This window comes from Felis catus, chromosome D1, assembly GCF_018350175.1.
Source record: "Felis catus isolate Fca126 chromosome D1, F.catus_Fca126_mat1.0, whole genome shotgun sequence".
NCBI lineage: Eukaryota > Metazoa > Chordata > Mammalia > Carnivora > Felidae > Felis > Felis catus.
This window is the reverse complement of record NC_058377.1, coordinates 65,877,622-65,892,576: the sequence shown is the minus strand read 5'-3', so window position 1 is coordinate 65,892,576 and position 14,955 is coordinate 65,877,622. Positions and strand designations below refer to the sequence as shown.

The following is a 14,955-nucleotide window of genomic DNA, read 5'->3' as shown; positions in this document are numbered from 1 at the left end:
TTCCAACAGATTACTGTTTTATGTTTATATTAGAATCCAGTAAGGCAAGTATTTTCTTAAAATTTTCTTGGCTGTTTTATTTTTTCAGGCAAAATTCAGAATCAGTTCATCAGACATTCCTTTTAAAACAAAAATCTGGGATTTTGAAAAAAATTACATTAAACTTACAAATAAGTAGGGGCATTATTAGCATCTTTTCAATATGGAATGTTCCTACCTAGTAATATTGTTATGATATCCATTGATTGAAGTTATTCCACAGTGATAATAACAATGTTAATTGGCATTTGTTATGTACTTTGAGCCTAGCTATAAATCTCAACATTTATTGTCTCATAATCCTCAAATTTATGGTATAGGTAATATTATCATTTCTGTTATGAACAAAACAGAAATACTCTTAAGCATTTAAACACTGCAATGGAGGAAATAATAGTTGTCTTGGTTAGCTAGACAGGTTCATGGTTATAAGATAAATATATATATATATTTAATGTTTATTTCTGAGAGAGAGAGTGTGTGAGAGCACCAGCAGGTGAAGGGCAGGGAGAGGGGGACAAAGAATTCAAAATGGGCTCCGTGCTAACAGCAGAGAGCCTGATGGGGGGCGCAAACTCAGGAACTGCAAGATCATGACCTAAGCCGAAGTCAGACGCTCAACCAACTGAACCCACCAGGCATCCCGAGACAAATATTTTTTAAAAAGCCTTTTCTAATGTATTGCTACAAAGAAATTCCAATGGGAATAGGAACTATAATATATTTAAGTTAAATTGAATAAGAAATGTGTAAGACTTCTAAGGAGAAGGATGGATGGTTAAGAGCTTGAGTGTATGTCTAAAGTCAGGCTAGAGGAGTTTGGATCTCAGTTCTACTACTTACTAGCTGTGTGGCTTTGAACAAGTTACTTAACCTCTTTATGTCAGTTTTGTCTATAAAATGAGGATAGATGGATATTACCAAACTGTTCTATGTTAATCTAGATTACCTACCTCACTAGCAGTGTATGAGTGCTGTCTCTGTAGGTCCTCTCAAAAGCAACCTTAAAACCAGAAGGAATCACAGAAATCAGTAAGAGCAGCCACCAAATCTTACAAATTAGGACTAAGGCTCAGAAAAGGATGATGGTATGCTCAGGGTCATAAAGGGAGATAGTGATGGAGTGAGATATGGAACCTAGACTTTTTGACTCACTCCTGGTGTTCTTTTTACTATTATAAGAATTCATGAATTTATCAAACATTTTATGAGCATTTACTGTATGTGTGGATTTTGCACTAGATGCTCAACATCTGTGTCATCACAGAATCCCTACCCCTCTCTAAGATAAGTGTTTTTATCTCTTTTTAACATTCATAACTGAAGAGACAGAATCAGAAGATTAAGTAACTTTCCCTAGAAAGTGGCAGGGGAAGATTGGAACCTAGGTCTATTTCCTTCCTGAGCTCCACCTTCTTTTTTTTTTTTTTTTTAATTTTTTTTTTTCAACGTTTATTTATTTTTGGGACAGAGAGAGACAGAGCATGAACGGGGGAGGGGCAGAGAGAGAGGGAGACACAGAATCAGAAACAGGCTCCAGGCTCTGAGCCATCAGCCCAGAGCCCGACGCGGGGCTTGAACTCACGGACCGCGAGATCGTGACCTGGCTGAAGTCGGACGCTTAACCGACTGCGCCACCCAGGCGCCCCGAGCCCCACCTTCTTTATATCATATCTCATATATGCCTATTTCAAATATTTCCTCTTCCCTCTCCTGTTCATTATCCTTTCTAAAGCTTCTTCTTAATGCTCTGGAGTTGTTCACACTCATCCTGTTTTGACTGCCAGGCTAACCTCTGCTTTGTGGACATTGACAACCACTTCATTGAGCTGCCAGAGGACCTGCCTCAGTTTCCCAACAAATTGGAGTTTGTCCAGGAAGTCTCTGAGATTCTCATGGCATTTGGCATTCCCCCTGAAGGAAATCTTCATTGCAGTGAGAGTGCCTCCAAGCTGAAGAGGCTTCGGGCCTCTGAGCTTGTCTCTGACAAGAGGAATGGGAACATCGCAGGCTCCCCTTTGCATTCCTACGAGCTCCTCAAGGAGAATGAAACTATTGCCCGGCTGCAAGCCTTGGTTAAGAGGACTGGTGTGAGTCTGGAAAAGGTAAGATGCTGTATATGAGTTTGTGACAGGCTTGGTCTGTGCTAGGGGGCTGTCCTGCTGAAATAAACTGTGAGATGAGAAAGCACCTAGTTCAGGGCAAGGCTTATTTTCGAGCAGTGAAAGAATGCTCTTGTGTGGGAGACTGGATTTAGCTCTTGCATATATTATCTTAGTAAATGCTATATAGATCTAAATTTGGGTAGCTTCTCACCTGGACATCAAGGAGAGCCTACTGTCATTCTTTGTGAACGCAACAGCAGAGTGACTTGGAGGGATGACAGTGGTAATCTTTGTGTTCAGACCTCTTTAAAATCCATTGCCCTGTGAATTTCATGGCAACCTATAGCATACAGGGCAGATATTGTTAACTCCTTTATAGCTCAAGAAACCAAGGCTTAGAGAGCCTGAGTGGCCCAAGATTAAATGCCTGGTAAGTGGCTTAGCTGAGGCTAGATCCTGGTCCTCTTGATAAAGTTTTGAGGGTGATGGGGGGTTCATGGGGTCTGGAGCTGACAACCAAGAAAGAATTCTTGAAGGCATCATTGGTGCAAAATGGTGATTTTATTAAAACACAGGGACAGGACTTGTGGGCAGGAAGAGCTGCACTGGGGTCATGATGGGTAACTCATTATGTATCATCAGGTTGGAAGGGGGTCAGGGATAGAGTAAGTCTCCAAGGAATTTTGGAAGCAAGGTTTCCAGGAACTTGAGGGCCTAGCTGTTGTGAGGGAAATACCATTTGTTACCATTTAATAAAACCTCAGTCATGAGACCCTTCAGATGTATATTGAGGGGTCAGAAGCTTGGAGTATGATTGCTGGCATATATCTTGGGGCAGTTGAGATAAAGTAAGTAGACTTACAGGATCCTTGAGATTGGGATAATGTTAAGCCAAGGTTGTCTTTTACACCCCAGCAGAGTGTCATCCTTGAGGCAGCTGAGTTCTTAGAGGGAGGTCACTATGCCAGTCTCAAGGACTTGTCAATGGGCTGTAGGCAGTAAGGGAATTTAATTTTTCATTTGCCTTAATTTCCCACATTACCATGGCAAGCACTTAAAACCCTTTCCTTTGTTCTTGGGTAGCCAGGAGTGTCTGAGGAATATCACACATATTCCACCTTGGGGGGGGGGAGGGGGGCGGTGGTGGTGGTACCAGCCTGTATTTTGCCCTCAGCTTGCCTGACACTCTGTCATCATATCCCCCCTGAACAATTTTGACCATTACATCTTTAAGGTTGCTGAAGGTGGAAGGCCTCATCTTCTGTAGCTTCTTCCTATTGAGTAGGGGCGTAGAGTTGTCCCTACCTGTATGGGTCAATATTGGTCACTTGGGGAACATGTAGGGAGGGTTACAAAAACACAGAGGCAGCTGAATCCAACGTGGGCAACATGTATGAACCTCCTTGAGTAGAAAGGATCATCTGTTAGCTTGAAGTTATTGCAGTGATGGAGTCTTGGCACCAGGCAGAGAGGCATGGGAGAAAATAGCAAAACATAATTAGAATAACTAGAAAGATTGGCCCAAATGAAAGTCCTTTGGTAGCTGACAGAAATCATCCAGTCCAAGAGTTTAACTAATCATTAAAGGAAAGAGAGGGATGTTTAAAGCACCAATTTGAGTATTCATGTCAGTTAGAAATCCAGAAATATTTTTGTGGTAATTTGGAATGTATACACAGCATTTTGTTTTGTTTTTAATTTTTTTAATGTTTATTCATTTTTGAGAGAGACAGAATGCGAGTAGGGGAGGGGCAGAGAGAGAGGGAGACACAGAATCAGGAGCAAGCTTCAGGCTCTGAGCTGTCAGCACAGAGCCCGATGTGGGGCTTGAACTCACGAACTGTGAGATCATGACCTGAGCCGAAGTTGAATGCTTAACTGACTGAGCCACCCAGCACCCCAGCATTTTGTTTTTATAAAAGTATAAGTTCTACCTTGTGCAGCAATTAAAACATCTAAATGCCATTCTGTTTTGTAGAACTGTTTTAGGCATTTGAGTTATTTTAGTATTTAATATAATGTTATTTTGAGAGTCATTTAAGGCTTTAACTGTGTAGTAGGTGGTAAACAGCCATCCTATAGACTCTTGTTTAGTAAGCAATTAGGTAATTAATAAGATGTACTTTTATAGAAACAAGAAAAATGCAGGTTAATGGTTAGAGCACATTACAAACCCTGTGTCTGCCAGTGCTGCCAGTGAGATTTTTAGATGTGAGACTTGAACCATCCTCAGATGGGAGTGGGAACAGGCAGCAGGAATCCAATTGGTCTTTCTGGTTTGTAACTCACATGTCTGTGGTGATCCTTTTGAACGGCTCATTGTAAGAAGGAATTGTTAGTAGAAATTGGGGAAAGGAGAATGCAAAAGAAAGGTACAACCATCATAAGAGAAATTTGAGCTTTTCCACAGGTTCACAGGAATAAGAAGGCACATTAGTTTCCTTACTGATTCCCTGTAAAGGGGGTATAGATTTTATTTAGGTATGGGAACCTATGAAGAATGCCTCTCTAATTTTACTGCATTGGGAGTATATAATATGACCCAATAGGGGCCTTTTCATTTTGGAGTTAAGCCCCCTGCTGTATTAGACTTTTAATCCTTTAACTAAACCAGGTCTTTTGGATTTATATGGGGTGGGTTTCTAGTAACTGTCAGATCGGGTTTGGAAAGGATATGTTTTGCAATATTTAGAGATTTATGAATTAACCTGGCCTCAAGTGAATAATTTAGTAAAATACTATAGTCTTTATCTATTGATAGGTTTACAGTGAGAAAAGTCTTTTTATATGTAGTTGTTGAGGGAATCCATCCCATTTTCCAGTTGTTTAAATAATATGTCCATGGGGTCTTTTTTCTCACAGAATGACAAGCAAGGAGATTGTCCATACCTGTGCTATTGTGACAGTTTTTCAGAATTTTACCTCAAGTTGTCTAGTTTAGGCAAACAACAAACATTTAAAGACCATCAGAACTAGAATTTAACATCCATAACGGTGCGTTATTGAAACATCGTTTTTCTCTCAAAAAACCTTCATTTCCAGAAACAGCCAAATCAAGACTTAGTTTGTTTGTAGTACAAGTTCAGTTTTAACAAACTTGGCCTAATTATTTACATAAACTCAGCAAGAATAGCAATTGATCATAAGGATCTTTTAAAGTTTGTTTTGCTGGAGCCTTTTTATAAGAAATCTCCAGATTGAACTTTTAGTTGCCTCTCTAGGCCAGAAGCCAAGTGAAGTACTTGCCATCAGACATGCCTGCAATACCTGTAGATTTGGGAGAATTCCTCTTCACAAGGTCCCCAAGATATCCTGAGGTTCCTGCACATGCCAGGAAGTGACATTCTTTACTCACGTGGTAAGGCTGTTGGGAACTCTGTAAACAAGGTGACAGGCCAACATTTCCAAGGGGCTTTATCGTTCTGTTTCATAAGTTCAACCTTGGTTCCTTAAAGCTTTAGGGTCATATCTGAGTCTATGCATGTCATTCAAATAGGACATTCTAGTTAAAACCTTGGTAAAATAACCAGTATTTCCAGTGGTGTCCTGTTACAAGATGAACAGATTCCTATTGAACTTATGCAAACAATTGTAATTGCCATGAAAGAAAGAATACCGAGAGTTTTTGAATTTCAGAGGGTTTAGGTAGAGAGAAAAGATAAATGCTTCAGTTTACAAATGAATACTTTATGACATCTCTGTATGTTATACATATCTCAAGAGGAAGTTTACTTAATCTGGAAGAGCAAACATTAGAGAACCAGCAATATTTCGAATGAGTCACAAAAACTGTAATCTTCTTTAGTTTATTTAGTCCCATGTTCCTAATTCTTGTTCAGTTTGAATGCAGTTTTTTAGTTCTGGAAGTTCTTACCCATGTTAGTATTAATCTTAAAGATGTCAAATATTTGTCCTAAAAGTCCCTTTTATGAATCTCCTTGAAGATGAAATAGTTTTGTGAGAGAATAAGAACAATTATAAGTGACAAAATATCAGAAATGGACATTGTTAAAGATCTGATGAGAGTTCATTACGATGCAGTTGACAGGGAAATTCGGTTATTTCTGTAACACATTTCAATAATCAGAATATCAAGTGATAAAGCATTAAAACTTTAGGAATTTCATATATATTTGAGCAGTTATAACATTTACACATGCAATACAACCTAAGGTTAACCATTATTTGACAATGCTTTTCCAAGTAACTTAGCATATAAAATAAAAAGGCCTAATTGGTCAAAAAGACTTCATTTACCCTTTAAATCCTGGGAAGTTTGTTAAAATTTAGAAAGTTATAAAGCACATCCTAAATAGGATTACAGATCATTACAAATCTTATTTCTTTACCCAAGCTGGCAATAAGAAATCCTAAAGGCAAATAGGTAGTATTATACAGTTGTTAGCAAAACCTAGCTCCTTTAATATTGAGCAATTTTAAGTAATCAAAGACCTGATAAAGATGAAACGTAATATCACCTAATGTAACCTTTGTTTACATTTTCTTAATGAGAGCAGATCAACAATCTAAGAAAACTTTGTCTTTTGAAAAGAGAGAAAAACAGAATTTCAACCTTATACCAGTGTACTGTTTAAATTTTTAAAAATTTTTTATTTTTTTTAATGTTTATTTTTGAGAGAGAGACAGAGCATGAGTAGGGGAAGGGACAGAGAGAGAGAGAGAGAGAGAGAGAGAGAGAGACAGACAGAATCCGAAGCAGGCTCCAGGCTCTGAGCTGTCAACACTGAGCCCAACTCGGGGCTCAAACCCATGAACTGTGAGACTATGACCTGAGCTGAAGTTGGACACTCAACTGAGCCACTAGGGTGCCCCCCAGTGTACTTTTAAACTGTATTAATCTCAACCTTAGTCCATCCTGACTACACATAAATTCCTTTTCAAGATTTTCCTTCATGAACCTTCTACAGCTTTCCTTTGCCTTCAAATTTTGTCCCAAGCCATTTCTCTCCAACCAATCTCATTTAGGACAAAATTATTTTCTTTTACCTTCAACAAAAAATATATTTCCATTCCTTATATATTTCTTATATTTCTACTTTCCTACATATGGAGTTGCTTTTCTTATTTCCATCAGTCTTAAGTACATTTAGCAGAATTTTAACTCTTGGAAACCTTAGTCTCCAATGAAAACTTAGTAACCAATCATAAACCGTTACACCAGAGTTCTTTAGAGGGCAAATTCATGAACCAGTTAAGCACAAAGCATGTTTTCCAATAGACCCAAATAGCCTTAGTTTCTCTGCAATAAGGAGTTAAAAGCACAAGCCTATGTTCAGTAACAAAGTTTTAGCACTCTATCGTATTTGGAAAAGACCTAAATGTCCAATGAATTTAATCTCGTTTATTGTGCAAGCAAAACTTCAAAGTTTCAGGTTACCAAAGACTTTGAAAGCTCTTAACAATTACCCATGAAAACTTTGAAACAGACAAAATTAACCATCATTTTAAGTCATCTTTTTGCTAACAAATTGCAACAGAGATAACATGAGCTTATTTGACCTTTAGTAAACCTTGGTAGAATACAAGTTTCATATTTAATGCTGATAACTCTGAAGACATGTCTATCTTAATTAAACCAGCACACTTAAATTAGTTTAAATAAATGCTGAGTTGTTTCATATGTGTCCACTTAAGAGAAAGAGCATCCCAGGGCGCCTGGATGGGTTAGTCAGTTAAGCGTCTGACTTTGGCTCAGGTCATGATCTCATGGTTCGTGGGTTCAAGCCTTGCGTTGAGCTGTGTACTGACAGCTTGGAGCCTGGAACCTGCCTTGGATTCTGTGTTTCACTCTCTCTCTGTCCCTCCCTGCTTGTACTCTGTCTCTGTCTCTGTCTCTCTCTCAAAAATAAATAAACATTAAAACAATTAAAAATAAAAAGAGAAAGAGCATCCCCTTTGTCAGGGATGGCCTGTGTTTCCTCCAGCAACCTGGGTACTATCAGGAGGAGGCCCGTTTAGACAATTATCATCCAGTATATCAGGAGGGAGTTTACTGGCCTGGTTACTGACCAAACACATTGTGCAAGAGGCTCTTGGGTCCGGGTAGAGCCATGAAGGCCTGGACCTAGGGTACCTCCATCCATTTGCCCTGTTTACTAAGGCCATGCAGTGTTATAGGAGATCAGTTCTTTTCTACATTTTGCAAACCAAATTATTTCCATTGGGTTAAAAGGCATCCCAAGAGAGAGTCCCTGGGGACTGAGGAGAAGCTCCCCTGTTCCTAGACAGAAAAGTAGAGAGAAAGTAGAAAGAAGGTCCATTACCCCTGAGAATCCCCCTGACTCCTGGGTGGTATCCCATGCGCAGGATATGTCAGAGGTTCCTGGTGTCAAAGCAACCCCAGGTGTCCCTCGAACGAAACCACTATGACCACCAATCAGTCAATTAAGGGCTCCTGAAGGAGGGATGCTAGCATCCCCCTGCTTGCACATTGCATCCTAGGCTACAGATGGGTGCCTGGTGTTTGGACCAAGTTTGCCTTGCTGAGAAGGCCAAGAAACCACCATTTTGTAACCCATGGAAAACACTGGAAAAGTTTTACAAGGGGGAATTCCCCAATTTTGTAATTTAAGTAGTAGTTGATAGAGGACATTGATGGAAAGCAGCACAGATAGAAATCCATTATGATCTTAGTAAGGTTCCAACACACAGCCTTTATAGCCAACTTCCTTAGGAAATGGTAGGGTTTTAATTCATTTGGGTACTGGTTTTGGCCAGTGGAGATCTCAAGGCCAGAAGCTGCTTGACCAGAGACCTTGAGGAGGGAACCTCACACGGGAGTCTTAAGATTGGTAGCCATCTTGGTGATTTAGGTGGCTGTCCTGTGCCCAAGAGAGACAACTTTGTATAAGGACAGGAATAAAGAGAGGGCATCAAGTTTCTGGGTCTTATTACCATTCCAGCCAGGGTACTAACTTAACAGTCAGAAGGCAGGCTACCCCATAGAGTAGCCACAGGCTAGAGGATTGCAGCCAACATGAAAGTGTTCCAAAAGACCATGAAAGTAAAGGAGGAAAAGAGAAAGGGCACACCAAATTTACACCAAAACTCAGAGTCCAGATGAAAAGACTCATCGCCCCACACACTGGGTGCCTTATGATTAAATTTTGGGGTAATGGTGGGGTGGTCCAGAGCCATCAGCCAGGATAGAATTCTTGAAGATGTCTTTGGTACAAAAAAGTGATTTTATTAAAGCACGGGGACAGGACCTGTGAGCAGAAAGAGCTGTACTATAAGTGTGTGTGTGTGTGTGTGTGTGGGTGTGGGTGTGGGTGTGGGTGTGGGGGGGGGAGGGGGGGTTGACCGGTTTATGGAGGGGGGAGGGGAGGAGATAGGAGTTTCCAAAGAGACTTTCACATGCTAAAGACGTACTGGAGGCCTACTATTGTCAAGCTAAGGTTGTTTTTCCCTCTAGCAAAGCATTAACATTAAGACAGGAGTTCTTAGACTTTAGGCTATGATGGGATTGCCTTTTTCTGGTAAACTGGTGGAGACTCTTATCAGTTTAACCATTTGGGTTTTTTGTCCTTTCCTGTTTTGGGGTAGCTTGGAGTGTCCAAGAAATAGTATATATACATGTCCCACCTGGGGGGTGGGGAATGCTGTTAGCTTACATTTTGCTCTCAGCCTGCCCCTAGCTCCCTCAATCACTCTTGAATGTTAGTCCTATGCTCTTTTGGGGATGAAGTTAGTTTTTCATTTCTTGACTTTGATGAGACTATCAGCTTTCTGTAGTTTTTTACTCATCTCTTCACCCTCCTCCATTCTCACTGTTAAATTATTTTTATAAATTATGTATAAGCAAATGGGACAATGTAATCACTTTGGCTTTTTTTTTTTTTTTTTGTAGTGAAGTGTGAAACATTTCATTTTCTTGTTCTATTTAGGTAGTAGAGCAGACTTTTTGTTTTTTGTTTTTTTTTTTTGTTTTTTTTTTTTAATTGTGGCTAAAGAGGAGCAGGGAAATATTTAGAGAGGTTGGACACAGTAAGGAAAAATTCTTAGGGAGAAAGATAAGGACAGTGATGTGGGGGAGAAAATCAAAGAGATGAAGGGAGAGCCAGAGTCTTACTCTGTTGCTTTGCATTATCATTTTCTCATTGACTTCCCAGATTCCCTCCTTTCTCTGACCCTCGAGATAAGTAGCAGCTTTTCTTCTATTGCTGAATCTCTCTCTGCCTGTAATCTTAATCTCTATTTTCATTAAGTTCCTGGGTACCTGCAAGTGGAACACCCTCATTTTTCTCTTCTGCATGTCAGAATCTCTTTCTTTTTTTCCTTCTGATGTTTTTCTCTTTTGTTTCTTTTCTCCATTTGCTGTGAAGTAAGTGACCACTGGAAGGGGGGTGGGGGTGGAACGGATGAGTTGCATTTTGGGGAGGATAAAGGAAAAGCTTATATTTTCAACTGTTGTTTGATTTTTGGTAGCTGGAAGTACGTGAAGACCCCAGCAGCAATAAGGACCTGAAGGTTCAATGTGATGAAGAAGAACTGAGGATTTACCAGCTAAACATTCAGATCCGGGAAGTTTTTGCAAATCGTTTCACTCAGATGTTTGCAGATTATGAGGTGTTTGTTATTCAGCCCAGCCAGGATAAGGAGTCCTGGTTTACCAACAGGGAGCAGATGCAAAACTTTGATAAAGTGAGTAATCCTGCTGGCGAGGTGGTGAGAAATGAGAATATGCCAGACCCTCCTGAAGATTTAACTGAAGATGAGTTTTTCTTTCATTATACGTATATGCTGGAAGCAGAGCTGTCTTAGGTTAAGGTGCACGTGCAGGTTGAACATCAGGATTCTGGGAAGATTGGTTGCCCCAGTAGGTTACCTGAGTGAGTTTGGGCTAGTGTGTCAAAATTTCAGGATATCTGAAATTATATGAGTGTTAAAAAAAAATGAAGAGATTTTGCCGTTTGCTTTTCATAAAGACCTAGGAAACTTGAGAGAAAATTTAACCTACCGGATCCCTTCGGTGTGTTGCCTTTGCTGGTCAAGGCTCTCAATGACTCTGTGTTTCCTTTTGGTCCAATCAGGCATCTTTTCTGTCAGACCAGCCTGAGCCATATCTGCCCTTCCTCTCAAGATTCCTAGAGACCCAGATGTTTGCTTCTTTCATTGACAACAAAATCATGTGTCATGATGATGATGATAAAGACCCTGTACTCCGTGTATTTGATTCTCGAGTAGACAAAATCAGGCTGTTGAATGTTCGGACACCTACTCTTCGTACATCCATGTACCAGAAGTGTACCACTGTGGATGAAGCAGGTGAGGCCTTCTTGTTGCTGTACTTTCCTCTTGGATTATGTCACTAAAGTGTCCCTGTTTCTAAATATGCCAACTTCTTTCCCTTTTTCTGCTTTACATAAATTATTCCCATTGCCTGAAATACTCTTTCCTTTTGTTTTGCCTGGCAAACGTCTCCTTTAACACTGTGTCAGTTAGGAATGGGTCCTGCTGTAATAGAGAATCTAATCAACTTTGGGTTAGACAGATGGGGGTTATTTTTCTCAAATTAGCAAGGAGTGCAGAATTGGTGGTTTTTGGTGTTAGCTCAGTTGCTCAACAATGTAATCAAGAACTGAGATTCTACTTTTTACTCAGTTATCCATAGCATATTGACTTTTATATTCATACTTGTTGCCTCATGGTTACAAGAGGCTTTCTATGTTTACATTCAGGGCAAGAAGAGGGGAAGGTTGATGCCAGCGGTATTTTCCCTCTTGTTTCAGAAAACAAAAGCTTTCCCAGAAATTCCCAACAACTTCTGTTGTCTCATAGGCTACAGACATGTTCTATGACCATCCTTAAGTGCAAGGGAGGCTGTGAAAGTGAGTATTGAACTGGGTGTAATATTACCCTGAATGATATCGGGGCTGTATTAGCGAGAAAGAAGCAGTGAATGAGTTGTGATTAAGCACTAGTTGGTGTTTGCCACAAAAACTTAGCTGAAATGTCTCTTCCTCTGTGGAGCCTTCTCTGATGACCTCAGATTGAGTCAGTGAATTCCTCCTCAGTGCTCCTGTGGTGCTTTGTTGTTGCCTCTTCTCTATAATCTCTATTCATTTGAGCTATTATGGGAACAGTTTGAGAGCAGAGACTATTTACTCATTTTCTTGCCCCTAATCTGCTAGCACATATAGATGTTAAAAGTTGTTTGCTACATGCATGATTGAAAAGACCTTTTTGTTCAGAGTCCCTGTCTAGATCAGTTTAGGTAGAAAATAGTCTCATCTGAGGTATCAGATTAAGTCATGTGTTCACTTCTTTGTGGGTTGTTGAGTGTCCTTGTTGTAGCCTTTTTGTGTATTTTGTTTATTCACTTAACAAATTGCATAATACCTATTACACGTTCAACATATGGTAAGTGCTCAGCAAATATTTACTGAGTGAATGAATGTGCCTGGCATTTTTCTAGGTTTTGAAGATAAAACTGGTGACAATTTGGACAAAGTCCTGCCTTCATCAACCTTACATTCTCTAGCCTTCTGTCTTTACCTTGTAGCTCTTGTTCTAAGCCTTTCATTAAGATGACAGTCCTCTTGGCTAATGAGGACATGTTGCCTATGCAAGTGGACTACTCTAACACAATCATTCTTGCTTTCTGGAACACATCAGGCTTCATATTCCTGAACCCTGCCTAAGGTTTTGGTCCTGGGAAGCTTGACAGATTTTTACAAGAATGTGGAAACGTTTAGAGAAACATCTCCCAGGCCATCAGCTTAAATCAGGATTTCCTGATCTTTTCATATTTTGCTACCTTTGAAAATGATAATATTTGTATATGACTCACTAGAATAAAGGGAGAAGTTTGCTTATAGCTAGAGGCTATGGAGCTAGCAGCTCTAGTCACTTGAGGCCTTGCCCATCTGTCACAAGTGTCTAGGCAATCAGTTCTCAGCCCATCTCTAATCCATTTGTTGAACACCAAGCACTGAAGCATGCTGATTTGAATTACTCTGGTCTCAGTTGTGACCAGGACTTGTGTCTGTTCTCATGGAATATGGAAGGAGGGTCAACTAACCCTCATTCATATGATTAATTTCAGCAAAATTGGTGTCACAGACCCTTAGGCAACTCTATGTACTCCAAATAGTCTAAACTTTTTTTTAATGTTTATTTACTTTTGAGAGAGAGAGAGAGAGAGAGAGAGAGAGAGAGATAGGCGTGAGCAGGTGAGAGGCAGAGAGAGGGAGACACAGAATTTGAAGCAGGTTCCAGGCTCTGAGCTGTCAACACAGAGCCCAACACAGGGCTTGAACTCATGGACCATGAGACCCTGACCTGAGCTGAAGTCAGATGCTTAACTGACTGAGCCACCCAGGTGCCCCTGTACTCTAAACATTCTAGAGCAGGGTTCTTGTCACTGGCCTCAGATCTCTAGCCTGGAGGACTAGTTCAGTCATTTCATTCCATCTTACACTTTAGCATCTTGAAGCAGGCTTATTGGAAAATGGTAAACACATAAATAAGGGGATACTTCTGGAGATCCTTTAAAATGCTACATTTAAAAGGGATCTTGGGGCACCTGGGTGACTCGGTTGAGCGTCTGACTGGCTCAGCTCATGATCTCACAGTTCGTGAGTTCAAGTCCCACATCAGACTTGCTGTTGTCAGCCTGTCAGCATGGAGCCTGCTTTGAATCATCTGTCCCCCTCTCTTTGCCCCTCCCCTGCTTGTGCTCTCCCAAAAATAAATAAATATTTTTGAAAGGGGAGGAAATGGAAAGATGGCAGAGCAGCATGGAGACTCAGGTTTTCTTGTCCCTAAAACACAACTAGATCGCACCAAACCATTTTGTACACCTAGGAAATTGATCTGAGGATTAACACAACAATCTGCATAACTTGAGCCACAGAACTCAGCAAGTTCCCAGTGCGGAGAGGTGAACTGGGGGAGAGAAAAGCTGTGGAAGGTAAGAAGCTGTTTTTGCGGAGAGAGGGCAGAGAAAGAGCAATGGGGAGAGTGCGACAATTTGGGATCATGCAAGAAAAGCACTCCCCTGAAAGTAGTAGTTGGAGAGAAAGAGAGAGAAAGAGTGAAAGCACTTGCAGGGGACTGAACAAGAAATCTGTTCCCCAGAACCATTGACGGGGAGAAAGGAGAGGGTTTCAATACCATTAGGATTCTATAAACAGTGGAGTACAGAGTCTGAAATTCTGGAGCTCAGTGCCTGGCAGTGTTCTGGTGAGGAAGCAGGTGAATCCCCAGGAGCAGGCAGTGGGGTCCGAGGGGTCCATTTGCCACAGCGGAAGAAGCGGTTCCCATATATGTAGAGCATTTGGCTTTCACTCCATACAGCCTCCACACAGGCAAAGGTCCCAGTGGACCCCGGAGAGCAGTCACATTTGCTGGTATTGGGACAAAGACACCAGTGTGTGGTGAAACCTGGTGCCAGCTGTTTGTTGTGATTTGCCATAATCTCTGAACCTTGCTGCTGTGTGATTGCACAAACATTCTCTGGGGCAAGCCAGCACCCAGCCATTGCTCAGTGAGAGCCTCCCCAAGTTGTAGGGGTCTCTGAAATGAGGGGTTTGAAATGCATCCCCATCTGAGGTAAAACTCTGGAGGGAGGTGCTGCCTAGCAGGCTGATGGCTTGGACATGGACAGGGTAAAGGTGGGGAGTGGACAGAGGCCTGAGAAAAAGGAAGGGTGCTTGATCACAGGTTGGTGAGAGTGCAGAGTTCCTGTGCCAGAGACTAGAGAGCTGGTGAAGCCATTTTCATCTCTCAGGTGCATGCAAGTGCATGTGCGCCACACTGATCAATCCCAGTAAGCTAAGCAGCGCTA

General features: G+C 41.0%; 1 protein-coding gene across 6 annotated transcripts in view; it reads left to right on the top strand.

Annotated features, from left to right (window-relative positions):
- DENND5A (DENN domain containing 5A) overlaps positions 1-14,955 on the top strand; it is a 118,818-nt gene that overhangs the window by 62,012 nt on the left and 41,851 nt on the right. For 2 of the 6 annotated variants that reach the window (XM_023239548.2, XM_023239552.2), the window contains 4 exons: positions 1,827-2,144; positions 10,593-10,808; positions 11,198-11,432; positions 11,846-11,995. In XM_023239548.2, the coding sequence (XP_023095316.2) occupies positions 1,827-2,144; positions 10,593-10,808; positions 11,198-11,432; positions 11,846-11,995 (919 nt within the window). The remainder of the gene's footprint in view (positions 1-1,826; positions 2,145-10,592; positions 10,809-11,197; positions 11,433-11,845; positions 11,996-14,955) is intronic. The other 4 variants (XM_023239550.2, XM_023239549.2, XM_023239547.2 and 1 more) reach the window with 3 other exon arrangements.